Source organism: Hesperophylax consimilis, chromosome 18 (genome assembly GCF_061612785.1).
Source record: "Hesperophylax consimilis isolate HC1 chromosome 18, BYU_Hcon_1.0, whole genome shotgun sequence".
Taxonomy (NCBI): Eukaryota; Metazoa; Arthropoda; class Insecta; order Trichoptera; family Limnephilidae; genus Hesperophylax; species Hesperophylax consimilis.
Window position 1 is genome coordinate 25,117,632 of NC_142853.1, and position 27,025 is coordinate 25,144,656.

The window sequence follows — 27,025 nt, forward strand, 5'->3', positions numbered from 1 at the left end:
AAATTGGGTGTGGCATGTACGTATTATATGTTGGACTGACCCGGAGCGATTATAGAAATTTTTATTAAAATATTTTAATTATTTTCTAAGATATAGCGATTTAAAACAAATTAAAGAAATTCGCACGGGACCTTTATTTTCGCCCGGACTCAGCATAGCGCCAGCCCAAAAAATACCCGGTCGAAATGTGTTAAATAAATCTGCATAGAATTACAACATGTTATGTCTAACATATTTACATAGAACCGATACTATTTTTTTTTTGAGTCAAGAACTGAGGATTGCTCTGTTCTTCGTCAACAATGGTGCAGGCAAAGGACTCAATGCTACTAGTCAAAAAGGATATGGAACAAACCAATACAAAAGAAGAAAGGGAATGGCGAATTATTAGTGTAGTTTTGTTGTACATACGGATATGGAGCAAACTAATTGGAACAAAAAAAACTTAAAGGTTAACTCTTAGACAGGTTACAGGTTAGACGGTGACAGATTACGCTATAATTTCAAAGCCTTTTATATAACTCCATATTGCTCGCCATACAGACTTGTCACACCTAAAAAGATGATGTGCTATAAGTGTGGGCGTGGTGACGATATGTGCTGTTATCTGCTACCCAGGCTCTATTTGAAAATTATACGGCCCCCTCTCCTACCTACATCAGGAGAAGGGGTCAGAACAAATTATGGAGCGCACTAATTAAGCGGCTGTCATCTGTCAAAGTGACAGCTCCCATACAAATAAATGATATTCCGTGGCAGTCTCCAATTGATCTGACCCCCTCTCCTGAGAAGATTATAGCGTAGTGTGTCAGCCCAAAATATAATACGTACATGCCACGCACAATTTATGCGCGCATAATATAGCGTGTGTAAGGCCGTAATCAAAATCGACAAAAATTTCGTTCACACGTTTCATTCAGATGTATTCATAAATAAACCACTCTTACTTATTATTAATTCAGATGGCGATGAAACTATTGGTGCGCGCGTCTCTATAAATTCTGAAAATTTGCAGAACGAACTTGAGAATATATTGTTGAAAAAGCATAAAAAAAACGTTGTATTTTGGTTAGAAAATGGGTTCCAGGAAGAATTGAATTGGGTGCGTCTAATGCCATTTTGATAGAGATGGCATTAGAATAGAAGAAGATACTGAAGGGTATCGAAACCATTTACGATTTTCGGAAGAACCTTAATCTAAAATTCAAGATAATTTAAAAAAAAAAGGTTTAGTAAAGCGATCAGCTATCCCAGCAAAAACAAAATTATAACAAAACATCAAAATTAACATTGAGATATCTGGCAACGGTAGACTCTTTTTCAAGTCGTCACTCTTTTTTTGATTTCATTATTAATTCTAATTCCTTCTTTTAAATGGTTCTGATTGTTTTTTTATGTCTTCTGGAGTCAATCATGCAAAATTTTCGACAATAATATTATATTATTGACAATAAATATATTACTTAATGCAGTGCCACGGGTATTTCCATTCTTGCACAATCCTTGTTTTTGAACCCAAAAACAGGGATGGCTTTGATATAGATAGTAGATCGACAAATCTAAACATCCGAACTGATGATATTTTCATTTTTCATTAAAGAAAATTCTTATAGTGGGTTGTAGGCATAAATAAACCACTCTCGTTGTAGGTAAGTCTAACGTCTACCACTTTCGCCCGCAGGGAACTAAAAATCGCAAGCTAGTTGGATTATGTGTTCACACATTTCGATTCGGTGTGAACTCGAACGATGACTCATTCTTGAACAAATAGGCGGGCTTTCAACTTTAGTTGTTCAACTAAAAACTTGATCAACTTTGTCACACGAACTTGTCGATAAGTTTTCAAGTTAGTGGCATTCAATATAGGGTTGATCATCTGAAATTGATGTCTGAAAAGGCATAATCGTAGACACAAAGATACTAATAAAATTCCTTTACGTAGGTACTACAGAGGAGTTGAGTTCTGTGGGAAAAATTTGGGGTACAAAAATCCAAATCCACAAAATCCCTGGCAAAGAATTTATAGCACTGGTTTGTTAACGCAAATATTATTTTTTTCATCGAGAGCGACTACATGTGAGTGGGGGTTTATTTATGCGTGAGTGGTTTAATATGGACTACACAGTTAAGTGTGTCGATGTGTGTTCTATTCCTTTTTGACGTTTCTGAGTTGTATATCTATGGTTTCCAATAACCATAGCAAAAGAGGAAAAAATTTTGACAGCGTTTCAATGGTTTATTTATGGTTTCAAGAGAATCGAGAGAAGACAAAAATTCTCGAATGAAAACGTCATAATTTTCTTGTTTTGTCAGATCGTATTATTTAAAAATCTCTTATTCAGTTTGCTTACGGTTTAATACAAGGTATTTATTGTATTTAAGTTATCACCTCTACACGTCCCACATGAAAATATTACGATGAAGTCATTTTGTATTTATTTATTATTAGGTGTTGGTGTTATATTTTTCTTGTGCGTGTACGTAACGCATACCGCTTTTCCCTGCAAACTATTTGGTTTCCATTATATTTACCTTATTAGACGAAGGAGATATAATTGCGGCCTTTAGGTTAGTGCCTACAGGGTGTAGCTTTCTCCATGTGTCATCTTTTCCTGTCGGTAGTTTGTTTTTGGTAGTTGTCAGGACATTGTATTGAGACATGCTACCACTATTTCTTAGTCTGTTCAGATTGAGATAAGATTAAATTCGAAATGTTTTAGCTTTCTTCAGTAGGTACCATGAAGGTATCTTAGCCGGCGCTATGTATGTATTGGAGAGTGAAGTAACAAAACTAAATAAACAATATATTGCAAATCCACAGATGAAGGAATGGAGAATGTGATTTTTAATATTTAGCTAAACATTGTGCAATTTTATAGCTGCAAACAAAATAATTATAGATCTGAAATATGCTTGTTTTTTTGTTTGTTTTGTTTAGCAGCAAAATCTGACGATATTTTTTGTTGGTATTTTTACTACATCAATAAATTCAGGACAAGTTCGCACAAAAATTTATCGAGTTGCTGTGGTCAGTTTCAGTAAAATAACTTTGGATGGGATGCGTTAGCTGCCTTAGAAATCATTCAAAATTTATATTCGACATACTGCTTGTCTAGGGTTGCCATCCGTCCCGATATATCGGGACTGTCACCTTTATTGAGCTATCTGTCCCGACGTCCCGACAAAAGCCTTAAATGTCCCGATTGAAATTACGCAATGCAAATTTTAATTTTCCGTACGTCCCATAGCCCAGAGACTGTGGAGTCGATTTTACAGTGTCAAGTCAATTATAACATGACTTGTACAGAGTTCTACAATTATGTTAAAAGGTACCCAGAATTGTTGAGAAAAGCGAAATCTTCTGAAAAGTATGGCCAGCCAAGTACTGCTGCTAGTACCAATTAAAGTAACCTATAAAACGAACATATTTACTTACTTATTATAAAAGAAATTGTTTAAGTATTACAAAATTTTTATTTGCTCCATCCTGAAACGTCCCGACGAGACCCTGGCCGAATATGGCAACCCTATGCTTGTCCCATATTTTCAATCTAAATCTTGGGCGAAAACAAGCAATAAAGCCAGTAAATTGATGATATTTAATCTAAGTAAACGAGTTGATTTTATTTTACAACGGAAGATTGGGTGTGGCTTAGAATGGATTCACAGAAACTGATGTCCAGAGCTTGCTGGGGTACAATGATATCAGCCCTACGCAGCGTGGTTCTATCTACCGACTTTCTTTTGGGTTTGCATGGAATGAAACACCTGCGGGTCAGAGGGAATGTATACGTTGCTACACATTTCTTCAGACTGATTCGTGGATGGTTTGAAAACTCGGCCAGCTTTCATTTCTATGTTTCCGGTGGTTATCTCCTTCACCAACAGCATATGATTTTATCTCCCAGCCTGCAGAGCTAACCTGCCAATACTCGATGCAACTAACGTAATCAACTCAGATATTGACACAACTATAACTGGTATAGTTGATTCCCACTCTCAATGTTTATGTAATTCTCCTTTAAACATGCATTAAAATTAACAATTTTGAAATGTTTTTGAAATAATAAATTTAACTGAATTGAATAGAGACCTCTAGTGGAGGTCTGTGTATCCTCCGTGGTGATACGGAACACGCTAGCAATACTCATGCAGTAATAGTAGTAGTCCTCACTGAATACTCAGAACATGTTTGTGCAGATGTCTTCTCCGGAGAAGGCGATCCGCGTGGGCCAGAGAGTGCGCGTGTCAGCCAAGGGCGTGGCGGGCACCGTGGCTTACTGCGGCTACCCAACTTTCGCCACGGGCCGCTGGGTCGGCGTGGTGCTGGACCAGCCCAAAGGAAAGAACAACGGCACCATCCGCGGTCACGCCTACTTTACCGTGAGTTTTATTATATTTAAATAAAAATCGAATATGTTTATCCAAGACACTATCTAGGTTACAAATCAATTTAATTAGAAACTTTGTTTCCATTTAAAAAATATGTTAAAAATTATTTGCAAGATAAATTTTTTAATTCTGAATTTGAAATATGAGATCGACAAATAGGTCCCAATGGTCAAGTTGGTTAAGACGCCTGTCCCGGTGAGACAAGAGATCCTGGGTTCGATTCCTAGTTTTGACCTTTATCTTTTTATTTTTCTTTGTCTTGTTCTGTTTCATGTTTCCTTTAGATTTATTAGTATTATCTTCTTCTTCAATGATTTACTATGTCGTATCTCCCTACCAGTGGCGGCTCGTGACTTTTGGGTGTTCTAGAGTGCTAATATTACAAAAATGGCATGATTGATGTTATCCTAACTGAAAACGATTTTTATTTTTTTTCGAAAATTCGATTTTTTGTTCGAAGATTTTTATAAAATTTGAGTTTTTCTATGCGCCGCAGGGATTTCCTGAAAATCTTCATACAAAGAACCAAAATTTGGAAAAAAAATTTTCAGCTACAACAACATCAATATTGCCATTTTTTTGTAATATTAGCACTCTAGAATACCCAAAAGCCACGAGCCGCCACTGCTCCCCACATACACTGACATTATCTGTTGTACTGTTGTTTTCCATTGAATACTTGTGTTGCAGTGTGAAGAAAACTATGGAATGTTTGTACGCGTGACGCAGCTCACTCTGCTGGACGAAGACGGGAACCCGCTGGACCCGGCGGCTGCCAGCCCCGAGGACGCCCGCTCCCGACTCTCCAGGTGACCAGACTTATACTTGTCATTATTTTAATTTTTTGCATTTCTGTTAATTCAAATGATAAGTTATTTTTTCTGTATGATTTGCACGGCCAGTCGGGCCCCTAAACAGAGCACCAAAATCATCATATCCCTGGTCAGGCGTCATCCTCCCAAATCTGCACAAGTCATCACCGCGGAACAACTACCTAAACTCTCTTGGGAAGAAACAGACCTACCGATCAAACACTCTTCTAATGATCTGACTCTCGAGCTAAATAAGCAGAACAATTCTTCTGTATGCACTGCTCATCGGGACTTGTCCTTGTCTAGGGCGAATCATATTCAGAAAGCCAAATTTGAGAAGAGTGACAAATTTTCAAAAAATATTACTGAATCTAAAAAATTGGTTACTACTGTAGTGGTCAGTAAGAGAAAAGTAGGTTCAGTAAATTCTTTGAAACCGGTGCACGATTGTGCCCATAAGCTCGTGACAACACACCTGAAAGTAGCATTCAACAGGGAGACCGTCGCCAAGGACGGGTTTGTTGAGACTTGCACTTTAAACTCCAGTCTGCTCGTATCCCTGTAGCCCCGAATATTTAGTTTTACCGCCCCCCCATTTTCAATGATAGTTTCTTCGGCGCCTCCTTAAGATCCGTTTCACCCCTTCCACAAACAATTTATTTCTTATTTTATTAAAATAATTGTTTGACAATGTTGCAAACACTTGTAACTTAAATGAAAAATCTACTTATTTATTATAATGGATAAGATAAAAACATCAATTTACAAAGAGTGCATCTGCCATTTTGAAATGCAAAACTGTTGTAAATTGCATTTTGTACGTTTTTTTAGAAAATGAAGTGTCATGCATTAATCGGTTCATACGTATATAATTATACTAAACCAATGCATGATTGTATTCACAGTGCATAATACAATCAAGTAGAAAAATAAATAATAATTTTTCATTTCATCCTCAACATCCAAATAACAATGCTTGGCTAATTTATATAGCGCCATTTTTGTGAAATGTCACCTCAAGGGTGCTCTAATGCCCTTCAATTCCTCCTATTGCCCAATTGTGTAATCTCTGCTGCAGACAGATCCTGGCAACTGAGGGGAAATCTCAAGCATCTTGGTCCATTGATAAATGGATAATTTTTTAAAATTTCAGTGCCATTCATTTGCAGTGCCTTGCAGTCATATGTTATTTTAAACTACATAATATATCCCCGTTAGCATTGTCATTTTGTTTCATTCTGCTCTTCAGAAGTGAATAATTAAATGCTTCAATTAGATTTGGCTTTGATGTATACTTATTGACCACTAATAATAAACAAGTTCGCTTCGGCGAGTGGTCTAGCGTTTGCTTCGCATCCAGCCGTTGTGGGCTTTAATCCTGCTTCAGATAACCTTACATTAGTATCTGTTTCAACCTCTACAGTATTAGAGATATCTGTAACTGCAGTCATCCTCTCTGCACTCTAAAACAAGTGCGTTCAGATGCTGAGTGTTGAAAGGCTAGGGCTAGTACGTTACGGCTCTACGTCGGCTGATATTTGATTGCTAGACGAGTGATTGCTTCTTTGTTCTTCGGCTAATTGTGTTTTACCATTCCTCTTGCCTTCTTGGAGCAGTATAACCCCGGCACAGAGGTCGCGGCCCACCACGTGAGTACAAGTAGTATCATACTGCCATATCATATGTCGACTTTTCCGGGAATGTACACAGTCACTTCATTCTGCGGTGTTCAATTCCACACGGAAGGCTATGAGTAAACTAATTTTCCTTACAGACAGATTATACTAGATATGAGGGTGCAGGAGCAATTTCTCTGTACTCTCTGATGAATTAAATATAATATGCATACATGCATAGTAAATAGTTGTTGCCAAATTTAGATATCATTTAAAGAGTATGCATTCACCTAATTTTTGAACCATTTGTTACCAGTTTGATTTTCATTGAATTCTGGCAATTTGTGCAGTCAATAGAGTATACTTAGAGAAATTTAACAAAACACCAATTTAATTTTGATGAAAATGTGTATTTAGTTACCTTAGTCCGAATGATTTTTAATATCCATGTTACTTTGGATGGCTACTGTAACAGCTTCTCTGTAATGTAGTGAAAACTTATCAATTGAAACAATAATATAATACTGTCTATTAACTTTGATGATTGTGAAGAAATCCGGACTAGTTGTGGCGATGAGTGAGTAGTCTATTGGTGAATGCGACTAACCCTAAGTTTCCTCTCCTCGCCGGATGCTGCTGGGATGGCGCGTGCAGTGTGCGCCGCAAGACTTCTCCCGCGCCCTTCACCAAACCCGTCTCTCTCTCCGTCTCCAGGTACAGCCCCACTCCCTTGGCACCTTACTGGCTTAGCACACTGTAATACACTGTTAGCATACACGTGGATGTCGTTGTTGTAATTCATTGTGGTTGTCGTCGCTTGCTGCTTGCTGCCTTTACACCTGGCCTTCCGCCCGACTGAGCCGACTGCTTATCTGTTTCAGCTCGCGCCAGTCCCTGGCTGGCTCTCGGCAGTCCCTCTCCACCTCCCTGATGTCTCCCAGTGACAGAGTCGGTACTCCCGAGACCAGCAACAAGAGGGCGGCATTTGTAGAGGCATGTATATATATATATTTAAAAGACACCATGCTTATTGTTTAGTTGATTTAATGCGAACTCTGCCATAGTTGATCTTCGTTTACTAGAGCAGCCAACTTTACCTTTTAAGTGCATATGAATATGAATTGAACATTATAAAGTGCTTTTGAGCTGTAACATTCTCCCTCAGTTAGCTATAAACATTGATATTATGGATTAGTGAAAATATGTAATACGCATTCCATTTAAACTTTTATTTTATTTTTTGTTGTTTTAAAATCAAAATGGCATACTGCACAAATTGCACGGGACATCCCTAATTTTTCATTAATTTATAATAACTTTTTGTTAATTTAAATGAACTATTCTATCATTACAGACAAACTTCGTGGAGACTCTGAACCCCCAGTTCACCCCGGGGCAGAGCCTAACATCGCCGCAGCAGGTGTCGGGCGGTGGGGCGGTGGGAGAGGGGGGCCCAACAACAGCCGTCGAGGACAAGGTGGCGCTGCTGCAGTCACAGCAGGAGGTGGTTGAGTTGAAGGCGGCCGTTGAGGACTTGACGGAGAAGCTGGACACGCTGCGGCTGCGGCGCCTCGAGGATCGTGAAAAGCTCAAAGAGCTGGAGCGCCTGCGCCTGCAGCTGGACCAGATGACCGAGTTCAAAGCCAAGATCATGGAGTCTCAGGCCTCCTTGCAGAGGGATCTGCAGAGAGCCCGCCTCGAGGTATCCAACTTTCATACATATAATCCTATTCCCTGGGTAGAGTGATTCAAAAAGACTCTAATTGATGTTTATGTATCGGTAGACCCGCGAGGCCCAGCTGGCGCGAGATGCCCACGCCGAGGAGATGGCTGACCTATCAGAAACGGCAGAGATGGCGGCGCTGGACAAGGAGATGGCTGAGGAGAAGGCAGAGACGCTGCAGCTGGAACTGGACTCATGCCGCGAGAGGCTCGAGGAGGCCTTGCTGGACCTGCAACTACTCCGGGCCGAGCTGGACGCCGCCGGTAACATTCATTCTCCCTCAGTTAGTTAGTCACTCCTCAGAACACACAATTAAATAACCCGCTCTCCGCAAACAGGTGTGAAGGAAACGGGAGGATCGGGTTCCACGTACGAGCTGCGGCAGCTGGAGCAGCAGAACGCCCGTCTCCGGGACACCCTGGTGCGCATGAGGGACCTCTCGGCACATGAGAAACATCACATGCAAAAGATGCAGAAGGTATGTATATCATATTCTATTACCGATACAATGTTATCCGATAGATAATAAGACTTTTTTTCTAATATTTATTATTTTAGAGTTTCAGTGAGGTGACACCAGAATCACAGGTTTGTCCAATTATCTTGGTTGCGCAATCGTTTGGTTTCTGGTATCTCTAACAACTGAATGATTTCTTTCCTCATTCATTTGATTAAATGGTCCATTTTCTATATATATTGTGTATATGTCTTGGTTTGTCTCCTGTCTTTGTAATGTATGTGGAATTTATGGTTTGAATATTTTTATTTCCTTTTATCAATATAAAAATTAGCTTTATTTTACTGTGCAGGGATACTGAGGGCATAAATATTTGGCTTCAATATTTATTTATTTATAGAAAAGCATACATCAGTTTCAATGGTTTTTACTGCGGTGTTTACCAGACTAGTTCCACTTGGGGCATGTTCCAAGCTCAACAATACGTAATAACTTAAAATAATGAAGACAGATAATGTTCTAGATGCCCATCCCGTTTAAAATAGTTTAATCCCATATCCCGTTTTGAGAATACAAACATTTTTAGATCCACGTTTGAACCCCCATGAAACATTATATGTATTCCTGCGAATGAAGATTGTGTTTTTAAAATTATGTTAATTTTTATAAATATATTGCTGGTCCAGAAGGAAAACAACACAAATAAAAAAATTTAATATTATTGTAGAAAGCAATCACTTTGTGGTTTGACATATTTAATAAAATAAAATACTTTTTTGTTTTAAAACCACGATATTGTGTAATATCTAATATGTAATATATATTGTGTAATATCGTGGTTTTAAAACAAAAAAGTATTTTATTTTATTAAAAAAATTTAATTATTTAATCAAGACAATAGAATTGTTCTCAAAGTTTCATACATGAAGTTTGGAGAGTAAGTGCGTCATATGAAAATTAATTTATTCTAATAGCTATTATCACAATTAATTGTTGTTCAGCTATTAGATATTCTGTAAATGTAACTTCTCAAACTTTCCTTGCAAAAAATGCATGTAGTAATTTTTACTTATGAGATTTTTCTTTCGGATCAGCAATATGGAAATATATTACCGATTGTATCCATAGTAATGATCACATTGTTATTAATTTGAATCAACATGATTTGTTGTTAAAAAAAAAAAGAAAAAATATGTATTCCTGTGTTATATATAGCCCTTCTGATACGTAAAAATTATGTTTGTGAGTTCCATTGTTCATAGAAAATCATACCAATTTTGACTTAGAGCCAGTTGTTTCGCAGAAATTAAATGTCATTATTTGTCATCAGCGCCATTTTATTTTTCACAATTGAATGTTTCCTATTAAATGCCGATTCTAAGGACGGGTTTTTTCACAAATTTAAAAAGTTAATTTTCAAGCTCTGTAAAGGTTCTATTCAAATTCTGTTATACCTTCAGTATTGAGAAACAACTGGCCAATAATGATATAATAACAGAACTTGAATAGAACATTTTCAGAACTTGAAAATCAACTTTGAATGAAATTTGATGAATTGTTCAAATTCTCATTGTCTGTTTCAGCTTTTGAATAAATTATGACCATCAGAAGCGGACAACTATCATGTTGTTAAGCTTGTCAGCTTATAACGATTTGGTAGAAAGCTGAAACACACTGAATTGTCATTTAACGGGGACCTTTCAAATGTCAAAAAAACAAAATTGCCATTTGATGACAATGTGGTCGAGGGTAAGGCTCTCGACTAGCACGCTGCAAGTCGCGGATTCAAATCCCAGCGTGCGCAAGTAAATTTTATTTGATTAATTTGTGTTATTTCACAAATTACTCATTTAAAATAATATATAGTATAGTTGCGGCACATTCCGTGTGTCAGATACTCTCAGTATCGCCCTGGTGTAAGATCGCCATTCAGATTTGAAATGTTGCTTGAAATGGCTTTGGCCGTGTTTGGTGACCAGATCTGTGAATAGTTAGGTACTTACCCACCTTCCTCTTTCCCATCTCCTTCCCCCTCCAACTACCTTCAGCCTCACAACATATGCCATAGTTTGACTGGCTCCAGACGGTTGGGAGCAGTTGGGACCTTTGTGCGGTTTCACATAAAAAAATTTACGTTTGAATTTCTGCGTAACAACTGGGATTTAAAGTGAGTCAGTTTTCCTTTTTGATAGGTTGGCCTAAACAAACATGAGGCTATTGTAAGCTGTTGGTAAAACTGTCTATCGCTCTCCATTATAAACTATGTTATGATACATGTATCATGGTGTCAGGATGTCCAAATGAATAAAGTGTCTTAACACACAGTGTGAGTTAGTTTTCCTTTTTGATACGTTGGCCCAAACAAACTTGAGGCTATTGTGAGCTGTTGGTAAAACTGTCTATCGCTCTCCATTATAAACAATGTTGTGATACATGTATCATGGTGTCAGGTTGTCCAAATAAATAAAGTGACTTAACACAGGGTGAGTCAGTTTTCATTTTTGATACGTTGGCCCAAACAAACATGAGGCTATTGTGAGCTGTTGGTAAGACTGTCTATCGCTCTCTAATTATAAACTATGTGGTGATACATGTATCATGGTGTCAGGTTGTCCGAAAGAATAAACACACAGTTGAGTGATTAAGGAATACTGGTCAATAAGTCTCGATTGAGCCTATGGAAGTGCGTGGTAATAAGTATGCCACACAGTTGGAAAAATTGCCCACAGTCTTGAACTGATCAAAGGTATGAGAATGGGAGAAGAGACTATATATATTTCTTAAAGACGCTGTCAGATTGTCGGAGAATTTCTTTGCATCAATATTTCTGAAATATTGAAAACCAAAAACTGTTAACTGTTTTTGAAAGGTTATGAAATACGCTTTCAACTTTTATTATTATAAGAAAAAAATATGTTTTGATACATTCAAATTTTTAATGCAAACATGAAAGTTTTAAAAATGGCTCACTTGACATATTTTCGTCTAAACACTAAAGACTTATTTCTAGTGACTTAGGCCTATAACTGCTGTCTTAATGGGATATATATTTACATATATAGAAACTTAAAACTAATTACTGTCTCCCCACTTTTTGTCGTTACGTATAAAAATAAATCATTAAAAATTCACAAAGTTTCATAATTTTTGCTGAAGTAAAAATCTTTGGTTTCTTAAAGGTGTACATTTCAATTATTTTGTTGTTAAATTCTAGATTTGAATATAAAGCGTGTTGTTTTCTGTTTTTAACACCGCTTAAATCATATTTCTCACTATGACAGTAAGGGAGGCACAACGGTTTCTATTAGACCATATGAGCTGTTTCCAAAAGCGAACAAATTTATTCAAGAAAATAATGTTTAAATCCAGTTCTGAAATTCACCCCCGCATAGAAGACTTTACAGTCAATGAAGAAATGGAAGTTTTTAAACTGCAATTTGCCACACATGTATCATTTAATTTTTTGGGCCAATATACGCATATGTTCCACTTCATCCCGTCTTCCTTAATTACTTCCTATTAAATAACAGTATAAACAAACATTCAACCCGATCTGGTAGAATTGTCAAACCATTTTTATCCCTCGGATTGTGCGTAATTCCACTGTTTTGTACAACTTTTCATGAATGAATGTATTTTTTGTATTGTGCGAAGATTAACCTGATGTCCCTGTATTATAATGTTGCATTTACTTTATTAGGCAAAGAAGAGTTTTGTAAGATCAGTCCATTATTAACTATATTGTCTACATTCTCAAACTTACCCACCAGCTGTCTTCACATCGCCGTCGCAAAGAAAAGTAGTCAACTTATAAAGAAAGTGTTAATAAGCTTGTAATAATGTGTGTGCAGGATTTGGATCAGAAGAAATCTGAGATTACGGAGCTCGGGAGGACCAAGGAGAAGTTGAGTTCTCGAGTGGAGGAGTTGGAAGGACAAATTGCAGATCTTCAGGAACAGGTATGTGTCCGTGCCGTGTACACATTCAGTGTATTTACCAATACACACATACATACTAGTGATGAACGGAACGTCTTAAGAGCCGTTCATCTGTGTAAATGCCACATCTATTGTTTTAGCTTACATTCGTTGTTCATTTCATATTTAGTATAAGGATCAGTGCTCGGATTCTACCTGAGCAAACCGGAACACGCAAAACCAATTGTCACCACCGTTTGTGTTGAAATATACAGGGTGTCCGGGGTTAAAGTGTATAAACTTTTGGAGGTGATTCTACATGTTAGTACAAGTAAAAAAAATATATATATATATATATTTTTAAAAATTTCAACATTTTAAGGTAGTTTTCAGATACAAATGAATTGTTTGAATGGAGAAAATGATATTCTTCTTTGGAAAAATATTTTTGTATTGGAAAAAAACAATGGAATTTAAAAAAAAGTTATTAATCTTTTTTACTTCTACCATCAAGTAGAATGACCTCCCGAAGTTTGTGAACTTTACTTCTGGAAACCCTGTCTAGTAAAACCTTTCCAGAATGCAAAGTCAAAAAGAAATATTGTATGCACATGGAATTTTTTGTGCAAAATTCGATGTGGAGTTTTTCATATTTCTTGTGGTAAAATATGCGTCTGTTTTTCCCATCAGATGAATTCGACCGAAATCAAAAATAATTGATCGTTCCGGTTGATGAGTATTCTAATCCTAGCACTGATAAGAATGCCCTTAGTTTTCAATTGAAAGCAAAATCCATTGAAATAAATTTAGATGAATAATAAATTATGAATAAGTTTTTAATACTTTTTTGTATTTTCTGTTCTCTTACAATGTTCCGTATCGGAAGATCGAACTAAACGATGTAAGTCTTTGAGAGTTTCTATGGAATTGGCTTATTTGGATTTATTTTACTTTGGCTACCAGTGTCACTTGTCACTTTACGGGATGGTTTTTGTTTTCAATATGATGTGATTAGGTAAAGCACCCCCACTAGACGATAGCAACCCACCCATAGTTTCCTTCCATCCTCACATCACACGTAATATGTCCTCCTCTTAACTCGACACCACTTGATCTTAATGTGACATATGGTGCTGCCACTGAGAGCTCCGTTTTAGCGCCTCTTCCTGTTACGTCTTTTACGAGGAAAGCGATAAGATTTGCCTATATCTCTCTTATTCCATATGTTGTGAGTCGTGGAGTTGTAATACCCACTTTGGAAATATTTGAAATTCATCAAATCGACGGTCCCGAAGAACAATGTCGGATGTGCTAGATTATAGTTTTACAGTAGAGCTGTTTTAAGTTTCGTTTAGTATTATTACTGTTTTTGATAATATATTTCTCCAATGAAATATATAGGGGTTAGTGCAAAATACATATTTCTTGATCTCAAAAACAGTAAAAATGCAGAAACGAATCTTTAAACAGCTCTATTGCAAAACTACAAACTTGCACATCTGACATTGTTCTTCGGGACCGTAGAAATAATATTAAATTAAATTTTTTTGTTGAAAACTATCAAAAGAATTTTGTACGATTATTTATATACTTGGCATAAAATGTATATTCAAGATATTCCAAACAGGTTATCGTGACTATCTCCAGATTTCCAAAAATTATTTAAAATAACGGGTTTTGCAACTTATACGACTCATATGGACATCTGAAAAATGCTAGTAATGTACATAGAGCTACAATTATAGGCGCTACTGCACCCTAATATCTCCTTGAAACTTATTCCACTATTTTAACGCGATAAGCCTTGCGTGTAGACCGGCTTCGGTAGTCTTAGAGCATTGGGGGAGTTGGAGGTCAGTTGAAGGTAAAAAAAGCGGAACCTATTTTTTACCTTCATGTCTCATCTAAATATAAAACATCAATGGTAATGTACCATTTGTGTGGATAAAATAATAATTAGACTGAAGAAAAAATTACTAATCAATTCAAGAAGCACACTTCTCACTATTTTCCCTTTTACTGCAACAACATGCACTTGGTTATGTATTAAACTAATCTCATTGCAAAGCCACCCACAGAGTAATCTGGCAACTAGTCCACAAACAAATGGAACATGCTAAATTAAATCTTCATTTGTTCAGGAATTTTAAATCTCCAAATGTTCTTCACTGATTGCTTTGAAATTTTGTCATAATGTTGCATTCGAATACGCATGTGTTTTTATTTACCTATATTGTACAGATGTCACCCGTGACAGGCAAAAACATGCTTTTTTGAAAAACAGCGCCATCTATTGGACACAAAGGCAACATATGCTATTGTTTCTCTATCTGCACAGACAGACTGAGCCACGGCAACGCGTGGCGGGGTACAGCTAGTAATATTATATTATTCAAATTGGGTGCCAATTGTAGTTTTCTATTTTGCCCTTCTCAACCAAACTTTTGCCCTTTTTAACCAATATTCTTTTAGAATAATTTCAGTGTTGTGTAATGATGTAGCATGTAGGAAGTATAGGTAGATGTATTGGCTAAATATGGCCTGGCTGCATGTTCAGTGCGCTTTGTTGTTACTAAATCCACACACGCTCATGCATACGCAATGCTTAATATGTAGTATTGTTCCAATGGCTGGGTATCCAGTCAGACTCTGTAGCTTGGGTCCATCATTATTACAAGTCCGGCCAACTGAAATATTATAGCGAGTATAGCTTATTTAATGTATATGCGCTGTTAGTTCCTGATAATACTAATAATATTTTATGGTCAGGTGGATGCTGCGCTGGGTGCTGAAGAGATGGTGGAGCAGCTCGGGGAGAGGAAAATGGCTCTGGAAGATGAGGTAAGATAAGACCTTAAATGTGTATGTAGGCTTTGAGAGCTATAGTAGTATCATTGACAACATGATATGTATTTGCAGGTGGCACAGCTGAAGGAAGAGGTGTCAGAGCTGGAGGCCCTGCAAGAGGTGCACGAGCAGCTAGTGGAGTCCAACCACGAGCTGGAGCAGGATCTGCGTGAGGAGCTGGACATGGCCCACGCAGCCACGAGAGAGGTCAGTCCCGCGCTGCATGCATTCAGTGTTATTTAGCATCTCCTTTTAGTGTTGTTAACTTTGCTGACAGACTTCTCTGCACTCTTTAGGCCGTGAGGGAGCGTGAGGCGGCCCTGGAAACCATGTTGGACCGGGAACAGACCATCACCAAGTTCCGGGAGCTGGTGCAGCGCCTCAACGAGCAGAGCCAGCAGTACCGGGACAGGCTCAATGACAAGGACACCGTCAGTGCCCCGGTGGCGGAACAACAGCAACAGCTGGAGGTGTTTGGAGTGCGCCAGGCCAAGACGCGCGCCGTGGACCTGCAGCTACGTGCCCTGCAGCTGCGCCAGGCGCTGGAGCATGCCACGTTGCTCAAAGGCTACATGCCCGACCATCTCATGGCGCGCGGGGCTGACCACGACGCCATTCTGCTGCTGCTGCTCATCCCTCGCATGGTGTGCAAGGCCGACATCCTTCTGGGCCAACTGCGCGAGAAGTGAGCTCAAATCTGCAACTGTTAACCAATGAATTATTTTTATTTAATGAGCAGGCAGCATTCTGCTGATGCGCTCATATCTGATTTCACAATAAGTTTAACAGTAATTGATTTGTTTTAACTACTCTACTTGCAATGAAGTGTTTCCCATGATGTGTTTCTATGTTGGTGGTGAAGATTTCTTGGATGCCAGGGCAACTATAATATCCAGATAAAATTTTGAAAGTCACAATTAAGTCTGTCTTATTCGTTTTAACATTGGTAATCTTAGTTCCTTGAGTCTATCTTCACATTTCTGTCTGTTCCAATCAGCACTTACTAAATTTTATATGTGTGTGTGTTACAGGTTCCCGGCTGTGAACACCATAGACAGAGAAACCGTGGTGAAGAGTCACTCGGCCACTCAGTTCAGCTTCCGTTGCCGGATGCACTTCCAGCTGCACATGCTATTGGTGAGTTCATCTACCTGTCTACACATGCATCTTCGGGACGGGTGGGCTAACTGAGAGTTCCTACCACTCTGTTTGTTTGTTTGTTTGCAGAGTGTACTGCAGCAGTACAGTGCGGGGCTGCAGCAAGGTACTGCGGCGGGTCTGCTGAGGGCGGCGGGGGCCCTGCCCGAGTTGGCGGCGCAGGAACGCCCGCTGGACGCAGCCCTCGAGCTGCTGAGGACCGACAGACTGGATGAGAACTATTCTACAGCCGGTGAGTTTCACACTTATGTGATGACCGCACAACTGCCAGTCAAATTACAAAAAATTCGAATCATTTATTTAAATGTAAATATATATTGTACTAGTACATTTAGGTTCTACTTCTTAGTACGCTGAAATTACCCATCAGATATGCAAAATTTCCAATTGTTGAATGCCAGCGTAATCCAATGGGTAATGAAAACATGCTTTCTGTTTGTGTTGTGGGATTTAGCTCCTTAAAAAATGTTGGTAGCTTATTAATAAAATAAATCATAAAAGAGTTTTGTTCGGTAAAGAGTAGCCTTCTTCAATTTGCGTCATTCTTCAACGAGCCCACCTAACGCACAGTTCGTGTAGTTTGACGTGTATTTTCTTTGTTTTTTTATCGTGAAGATCACTTATTTAGTTTTGTGGAAAATATAATAAAATTTCAAGAATATTTTCGTATTTCTGTAATATATACGTGAGAGAGAGAAAATCATTTCTCTGATAGCTATTCTGCAAAAACTACTGATGATTTACATATGAATACCGGAAACTTAAAAGGCTATAAGTGCCAAAAACACCTATAACGATTTTATTTAAGAAATGGATAGCATGTGCCAAGGCCAATGTCCTACAGAAGGGTACAAGTGCAACAGATAACGTAAATAATTCTAAAAAAAATTGGAAGATGGCGTTGGTTGTAAGTACCGAACGTCATTTCCCCTTTAAAAGGGTCCAAGTGCCATCGCCAGTCAGACGCGTTAGTATCAAAATGGGTGACAACGAGCCGGTTTCTGCGCAAGGCGGTGGCATAAAAAGGCGTCAAAATGGTGAAAAAACTGTTCAAGTGGCCAGAAAGAAGTTGAAGGATTCTGGACAAGAATATACTTCATCAAGTAGAAAGTTGATTCCTGCAAAACGACCGCCAAATCAAGAGGTTAGTACGTTGTTTTAATCTCCAACGGTTTTCTATGCTAGGTGACCAATCACTCTATAAGCGCTAGTGATGTGCTGACCTGTAATTTTTTGTCAATACCTATAAATTTACATAGAATATTAAAAAAATGTGTTATTAACTCATTATTTATAATAATACTATCCAAATTATGGATAGCACTGGCGTAAGATTTTGTTAAAGGGAATGCTTTGGTATTTTATCTGTTTTGCTTTCATTTACGTAATTTTTTTTTTTCAAGTGTATCTGCAAATGCCGCTACAAATGCAAAGAAATAGCTGCCGACCTGTCATTGTTCACGGATTTTTATGGCTTGTCGAATAATGAAAAGCAATCTTCTTTTCTCATGGGGCTTATTCAACTGACGGAAATTAAAAGGAGAAGGCACGGAACCTATGAATCTCCTGCATTAAGTAAGCGACAGTGCACGGCATATTACATGCTTCCAGATGGCAAGGGAAATGTTGTCAGCGTGTGCAAAGCAACATTCATGAATATTTTTTCCCTTTCTCCGAAAAAGATTCAGGTTCTCATTAATAAAAAAAACAAGGCCACACAACATTTACGGAATCAAGGGGAAATATTAGTAAAAAAAAACGAATATATACCAATGAAGATGAGGATGACATTAAAAAACATGTAAATATGTTTCCCAGACTTGTAAGCCATTACGGTCGTGCAAGATCAGAGAAAGAGTATCTAAGTCCTGATCTTAATAAACATCGGCTGTTCAAATCATTTCAAGCATCATTCCCGCAGTCAAAAGTTGCCTATAAATTCTATTCAAAAATTTTTGAGAAGGAATTTCCAAGCTTAAAATTTGGCCAGAAACGAACTGATACGTGTGCAACTTGTGACCTCTATGTTGCTAAAATAAATGCTGATCCTTCGAATAAAGCAACATTTAAAAACCAACTGGAGCTTCACCATCGAAAAGCTGAAAAAGCTACAAAACAGATGTCACTTGACATTAAAAAATCTCAAATTCCGAGTAGCAATACATGCACTGCCGCCATGGACTTGCAACAGGTTTTATTGACGCCATCTTTAACGCATGGGCCCATGTATTACTCTCGACAATAGTCAAATTTTAACTTGGGTGTGCACATTGAAAATACTGGTGATGGGTATATGCACATGTGGCATGAAGCCATAACAGGAAGAGGGGGAAATGAGATAGCATCATGCATTTATAAAAAATTTTCCAATAACTTCTTACGAAAGTAGAATCTAATCATGTGGAGTGATAATTGCAGTGGGCAAAATAAAAATAAAATGATGATATTCTTATGGGCCTATCTTGTATATAAAGGAGTTTTTAATACGATAGAACATAAATTTTTAATGAGCGGGCACTCATTCCTCAGCTGCGACAGAGACTTTGCTCTAATTGAAAAAAGGAAACGAGTGACAAATTCCATGGTTCCTGCAGATCTTATAGATATGGTGCAAAGTACTCGTCACAAGCAGCCTTTCCACGTCATTTCAATGAAAACAGATGATTTCTTGGATTTCAAATTGGCCGCCGAAACATTTTTAAACACCACCACCATGCAGCTAACGAAGGCTCATCGCTTGAAATTTGTAAGCGACAACCCTTTTGTTGTCAAAATAAAGGAGACGCACAACACTTTGGAGCCCTGGAAAATCGTAAAATTATTGAAAAAAAAAACAAAAATTATCCGATTTAAATAACTATTCCATACCAGTGCTGAATTGCAGAAGCAGAATAACGGAAGAAAAGAAAAAAGACCTAACCAATTTAATTCCTTACTTACACGCGCAGGAACACAAAAATTTTTACAACAACATTTTATAATTTTTATGTCTTATAAATTGATTTTCATACCTTGCTTGTATGCGCAGGAACACAAAAATGTGTACAACATTTTATTATTTTTATGTCTATTGAAATTATATCTTACTTGCAAGCGCAGGAGCACAAAAAAATTCACAACATTCTATATTTTTTATGTCTTTTATATCTAATTTAATGCTTAACAAGAGCATACATACAAATTTTTTTTAACATTTCGTAATATTTATTTTTTTATTCATGTTAAACATCATCCCATTGGGATGATCCCATCCCTATTGGAGATGGATAAAGCAGTTGGTATATTGTTTTATTGTCACTGTGGGACTAAAGCCCTTTATTGCTTCAGAGAGCATGGCACTTGGGCCCTATTAAAGGAAACTACGCAAGGCACATGAGACTTTCTCTAAAATGATTATTTTATTTGATTTTTTACTTACTTTAATATGTCTTTTCATAATATTTTTTTATCAACTGCATTAAGATTTGTTCATTTGTTGATTTCACACAAAAATAAAATAATGTTTTCTTTGAATTTTTGAGTGTATTTTTAAATTCCCGTCTACCTCCTTTTCTTGTCAATGGTACTTATACCCTTTTAAGTTTCCGGTATTCATATGTGTACAACTTTTATAAATACATAAACACATATGGTAAGTTAAACCCAAAATGTTAAGGCCAAAAAACAAGTAACTAAAAATAGACTTAGCCGGTGCGCGGCGAGCCACGTGCAAATTTACTCTCAGCACACTACGGTGGTTTTAGTTTGCGGAAGCTCGGCATTTCAATGGTGGGTTTCGAAACTCTATTAAATCATTATTTATTTGCCCATGTTGCTTTCAGATCCGCACTGGCAACACAAGTTGAGATTGAGAAAGGATGTGCTGTAATACATACGCTAAAAGGCTGGGTGATTTCCTTGTACCCGTGTTATAATGAGTGTTTATTTGGTTGCAGACCTGGAGAAGTCATACGCCGTGCTGTTCACTATGCAGCCCGCCTTGCTGGGGCCTCCGCCCCCCGACCCACACACTCCTGATGGACACAAAATAATAGGTCAGTCTCCTACTACTCGCATGTACTGATGATGCAGAAGTGTAGGTTCAGATGATGTTGACTCACAATGACGATATTTGTATTGCAGAGGCAGGTTCACAGGCGGTGACAAGTCCTCAGGCGGCAGGCTGGGCTCGACCCGGAGAGTCGATGGCCGTACGCTCCTGGTGCTCCGCTATCTCGGCTGCACTGGAGGGGCTGGCCTGTGATGGGCAAGTGCTGAAGGCGCTGCTGCAGCCAGGCGAGGAGTGCCAGGAGCTGCAGCAGCTGGAGGAACTGGTCTCGGCCACTACTGAGGCCCTACTGCAGCAGCTGAAGACTATCCGCAGACGCCTGCCCGTTGATAGTGTCTCACTGGGTCTCCAATCAGAGGTATATTATACTAATACCTCCAAACCTGAGAAGATGATTGCTTTGTATAAATTAATGTATGTTATGCAGTATTCGAATGGAGGTGTTGTTTGCAAGCGTCATGTATGAACAATGTGCCCCGCTCTCCATATACATTGTATTGTGTTGTTGTGTTTCAGTGGTGGGAGAGTGTGGGAGTGCCACTGGGCCGCGCGGCGTGGCGGGCTGGGGGCTGCTGCGCTGAGGCAGCGCGTCACTCGAGCCAGGCCGCAGCGCTTTGCGAGCCGTCGCGCCTTCCGCCCGCCAACCTGCGCAAGCTGTGGGCAGCTGCCAGTGACCGCCACTATGCGCAGGACGACCAGGGCCCACTGCTATCTGTCAAGGTGTCCCTGCAGCTGCTCATGGCCGAGGTGGCCTCCCTGGCGCAATACACCCAGCAGCAAGAGTACCAGATACACGGCACCCTCAAGCAGGACACCAAGGTACACCTTAACATACCTTAGCTCGAAATATGAAATATAACTTGAAACTATGCTTTGTAGGCAGATCTGAATGAATTGCATTCTTTTTCTGGCCCCGAGTAGTTTTGTGATGTTAAGTGACTCGATGCTGATGCCTTTTGCAGACGGTGTCCCCCATCTTGCAGCGGGCGGAGCTGGTGAAAAAGCAACTAGAAGAAACCAAGAGTCTGACACTGAAATTGGAGAACAAGGAGGCCGATCTCAGAGAACTCAAGAAGATACTAAAGGTAATGACAAAGTGCTTACATTTAAGTTTGTCTTAAATATTACATAAAATGTTATTATTTATATATTGGGTTGTCCCACAAGTACCCCTGATCTAACAACGTCATGCACTTTTCCCAGTGATGTTCAATAGCTTTGAAAATAGCTATCACCTGCAGACTCCACCTCTTCATAGTTGGCAAATCTTTTACCACCGAGCCATTTTTTCAAGTTTGGAAAGAGAAGATAATCAGAGGGTTTAAATCTGGCAAATAGGGTGCGTGTTTGATTTTGATCATCGCATTAACAAATTTGTGAACTGGTGCATTGTCTTGATGAAACAACACTTTCTTTTATGCTAAATGCGGTCGTTTTTTTCTTGAAATGCTGCAATAAGTTTGCATAATACTAGCCGTTGATTGTTTTTCCTTTTTGAAGGTAATGAATGAAAATCATCCCATGCGCATCCAAAAAAATCTGGCCTTGCCAGCAGATGGGACTGTCTTCACCTTCTTTGAAGCCGATTCTTCCCTTCAGTCCATTGTTTTGACTGTTTTTTCATATCAGGTGTGAAGTGATGGACCCTTGTTTCATCCATGGTTATGAATCGACACAAAAACTCGGCTTTATTATAGCGAAACATCGCCAAACACTCGATTGAAACCGTGGTGAAACCTAACCTAACCTAACGATGCTGTTTTTATTTCATTGTGAGCAAGCACGGCACCCACCTTGCGCACAGCTTTCTCATGTTCGAATTTTCAGTCAATATGCGATGCACAGCACTTTTTGAAATGCTTAACATGTCTGCTAGCTCGTTCACTTTCAGTCAATGATCATCCAATACCATTTTGTGGATATTTTTCACCATTTCTGGCATGGTCACCTCATTTGGTCGACCACTGGAATGTTCGTCTTGGCAGCTCGTACGGCCTCGTTTAAACTCTGCCACCTAAAATTTTATTGTTGTAGACTCCCTAGAGTAGAATCTAGCTCGGCTTTGATATTAGTTGGAGACCTTTTAAATGAAAGAATTGTATCGCATAACGATGACAAATTTTTTCCATGCTCAAATTCACTGAGAGCGTTCACTATCGATGCCTGTTAAACAAAAACAATGTAGCATCTTCAAACATAGAACTTAAGCTATAAAGGTTGCTACTTTCGACCACAAGAATTTTTTAAAATTCAAACATAGAACTTAAGCCATAAAGGTTGCTACTTTCGACCACAAGAATTTTTAAAAATTCTTGTGGTCGAAAGTAGCTACCTTTATAGCTTAAGTTCTATGTTTGAAGGCGCTACATTGTTAATAAGTCAGGTCGGGTAATTCTGGGACTACCCTAGTACATACATGTTATTTAGAAAGTACCTTTGTCATATGGAGGCACTTAATTGATTGTATGTGAAACAGAGCAAGCAAGACGAGATGTCGGAGATGCAGATCCGCAAAGAGCTGGCGGAGAAGAAGCTGAGCAGCGCTGCGCGCGACCAGGAGCTGCAGGTGGAGAAGCTCAACCGCAAGCTGGAGGATGCACACAACCAACTCAAGAGGTACTCCACTACCCCTTAATTCACTTCTACACTACGTGAGTGAATCCACGGACAATTCTCTAATTTACATGATATTTGTGTTTGGCAGGAAAGAGAAAGAGTTCGAGGAGACCATGGATCATCTGCAGCAAGACATCGACTCGTTGGAACTGGAGCGCGGGGCGTTGCGGGACAAGCTGAAGCTGTACGGCAAGAAGGATCGCCCCAGTGGCGAGACGGGCAGCCCGGCGAGCGAGGCAGAGCGTCGGGCCCCAGGGGTGCGGGGATCAGAGGGACAGGAGCCGCTGCAGGAGGAGGTGGCCGTGCTGCGTGGACAGCTGGAGCGGGAGCGCGAGGAGCGCCTAGGACTGCAGCGGGAGAGCTTCGATGCAGCGCTGCGGGCGCTCACCCCGCTGCCGCAAACGCAGCCTGAGCCCGACCAAGCCCTGCACCAACTCAGGGACAAGTTTGCCAAATTCCAATTCGTAAGTGCAAGAGTATCATAATACATTTTAAGAAAATAATACACTTTATTTGAACTATGTACTATTTAACTCACATTTTGATTTGATGTTTCAAAATTATTTTCTTTTTAATTCCAGGACTGGACAATGTTCCTGGCCAAGTCAGGAGTGTGCAAATTCCCGGAGAATCTCGGGGATTATGAGAAGGTTTTGGCTGAGCACAAAGAGGCCCAGAAGACGCAGCGCAAGCAGCTCATGGTGGGTTTCTCTCACGTAATATTATACTAGCTTTTCCTCTGATTTATGTCTCAATGGATTATATTATGGTATCTCTTGCAGGCACGCCTGGAGGAGATCCAGCTGGAAGCCCGCTCCGTGTTCCTGTCCCGTCGGCCTTGGCGCAGCGTGGACACGGTGCTGACCTCCTTCCCCTCGCCTGAGCTGGCGCGTTCATTAGGCGCGGGGGGCGGCGAGCTGGTGGCTGAGTACCAGGTGCCCCTCGGCCAGGCCTGTGCCGTGCCCCTGCTGACCCTGGGCCGCGCACAACTGGACGCCCTGCGTAGTGCGGGGGCCAACCTCCACATGGCCGCAGCGTAGACCCATCATACTCACTACAAGCTTATTGTGCTTTATAAACATTCCGCGGCATATCTTGCAAGCACTTCCGGGGCATCTGGGCATGATTCTATTTAATATGCAGAACAGGAGTTCTTAAACAGTGAGAAACTAACATTAAATATGAATTTATCTTTGCTTTACCGAGACAAAATTTTAACATTATTTATTTATTTTAAAATGGTTTAAAGACACGTACATTACCAGAGGTAACACAAAATAGATTAAAAAGCCGTGATGAAGGGAATTAAAATGAAATGATATATTGAATTATATAGTGTTATGGCTTTATTCTGTTACTTTAGAGGAGTGAATTTGGAATTTATTGTTTTCCTAGTTTTATCATAAATTATAACAAAAAAAAAAGTATTTAATAATAGATAACCACTCGAGCGATTGGTATCTTATATATACTTCTTCAATAGTTGCAAAACTTCTTCAATAGTTAAAAAATCCTGGCAAAAAAGCCGTTGGCTTTGAAACATGTAGATTATAATTAATTAAAAGTGGTGTATACAAATTGTTTCATTTTCATATCATATATATACTTTTACCATATTATCCTGAAAATACTAATATGGAATCTTATGAAACTGCTTACTGCGGTTTAAAGCCAATAAATCCACCTAGATTTCACCATTTATCTCATAGTTTTAGCTTCTATAAATTTGGCACATTATGGCAAGTGATTGCCCAAAACGTTTTTGCAAACTTGGCATAATATGCTAAGAATCGCTCGAGTGTATGTGTAATGTATATTATAATATATAGATATTCCATTCATTTCTGTAAAGTAACAGATTGTCAACTCAGTATTTATATTCCTTCCTATCTTATCGATAAGAATTAGCTAAATCAAGGCGAGATATACCTACGCTTTATTATGAAAATCTATATATTTTTGTATGGTGGTTCCCAAATCAAATATTATGTATGTTTTGTGTTTTCTTGCAATCAAATTTATGAACATGTAAATTGATGTGTGCAGGAATTACATTTATAGATTTTTCAGGCAGCTGACGTAATAAAGTTAAACCTAAAAGAATATTATTTTTCTGGTCAATTATCATTTTTTTTAAATTTCTGTATAGCTTTTGCTCACCTGACGTGGTTCAGGCTGCCAACTTCAACTTGTTAGGTGATATCCGGATACGGGCTGCTAATGTAAGCCCGCTAGGTGAGATTAGGGTGCTAACCAATGACTTAAGAAAATACATGCTGAGAATGTAATTAGTGGAAAATGCTAGAAGAAAAGGAACATTTCTGTAATCAATAAATTAATAATATTTTAAGGTAAATAAATCTTCCTTGCGTTTTATTAATTCTGTTTTTTGTCAACATTTGCTTTAATTTAGATAATATTTATAAGCCAGTAAAAATAATATCTGCATAATAATTATAGTCTGTGGCAGAAATATAATTCCTCTCAATGATCTAGATTTATTTTTGGGGAATACCACAAATTATGTCATGTTGCGCTTACTCCTTCTATAGCTAATGTTTCAGACAGCATTACAGTGTCCATCATCAGGGCAGATTTTGCGTGTTGTGCTTCCTCTTTATTTAGCCAATGCTTCGGACAGCGTTAGTGTCTAATTACATACGTATCTTGAGGATACTGCGCTCTGAATTATTGCCGGGCTTTCGATAAAAACAAACTCATAAAAAATGTGATTCCTCCAGCAAATGTTCTTGTGGTAAGTGATTTGGTTATCCTTTTTGGTATCCTACATTCACTTTCACCCAATTCCGTTAAACATCGTTGTTGATAATTATTGTTTACAGTACACTTTACAAGTTCATCTGAAGTTGTACAATTCACAAGGAATCTTATTAACATCTCAGCCAATCCTGCTACCTGTGAAGATCGAATTGGTGGCACAGTTACTTGAGAAAGTTTTATGTTCTTGTTGGCATGATTGTATACACGTGTCCGGAAACACGAAAACTGGTGAATCTGTATCACATTTGGAGTAGATTTTGAGGCACAATTTTTTTGTAATTGCAACACTCATTTTGAGTAAAATAAATAAGTTGGAGAATTTTAAAGAAATTGACTGGCTACATTTGCAGTCCAATGAAATTATGACTACCTTGAATTCAACTGCAGTGTGCAGAGCTAAGTTTTAAATATTTTGAATGTATTTCGTTACTGTCAATGAAAATTCCAAACTAAAAAAGTTGATATTGTAGAAGTGTGCCTATTATTTCGATTATAATTTTCAATATTATATTTGGATTTGAGAATTGTTCTAAATTTCATCTCATAGGGCTTAATGCCTTTTAAGATGTCCAACTCCAAAAAACCTTCAGGTTAAAAAAAAAAAAACAGATATAAGTTTAAAATCATGTGATAGATTCACCAGTTTTGTTGATTGATT

At 38.6% G+C, this 27,025-nt stretch overlaps 1 protein-coding gene across 5 annotated transcripts; it reads left to right on the forward strand.

Moving 5' to 3' along the window:
* Nucleotides 1-2,245: 2,245 nt before the first annotated feature.
* Nucleotides 2,246-26,930, forward strand: DCTN1-p150 (dynactin subunit 1). Of its 5 annotated transcripts, XM_089642736.1 has the most exons (24): nt 2,246-2,364; nt 4,201-4,383; nt 5,083-5,201; nt 6,821-6,853; nt 7,475-7,534; nt 7,702-7,813; nt 8,175-8,522; nt 8,605-8,806; nt 8,882-9,021; nt 12,852-12,959; nt 13,804-13,818; nt 15,687-15,758; nt 15,837-15,971; nt 16,061-16,449; nt 16,796-16,901; nt 16,992-17,154; nt 20,858-20,956; nt 21,045-21,328; nt 21,487-21,789; nt 21,933-22,055; nt 23,447-23,586; nt 23,675-24,050; nt 24,168-24,287; nt 24,369-26,930. In XM_089642736.1, exons 2-24 carry the CDS (start codon nt 4,201-4,203, stop codon nt 24,624-24,626), a joined length of 3,888 nt encoding a protein of 1,295 aa, XP_089498862.1. In that variant the 5' UTR covers nt 2,246-2,364; the 3' UTR covers nt 24,627-26,930. The 5 variants fall into 5 exon arrangements, with proteins under 5 accessions (XP_089498862.1, XP_089498863.1, XP_089498864.1 ...); XM_089642737.1 differs by lacking the exon at nt 13,804-13,818; XM_089642738.1 differs by lacking the exon at nt 6,821-6,853.
* The last annotated feature ends 95 nt before the right edge of the window (nt 26,931-27,025 follow it).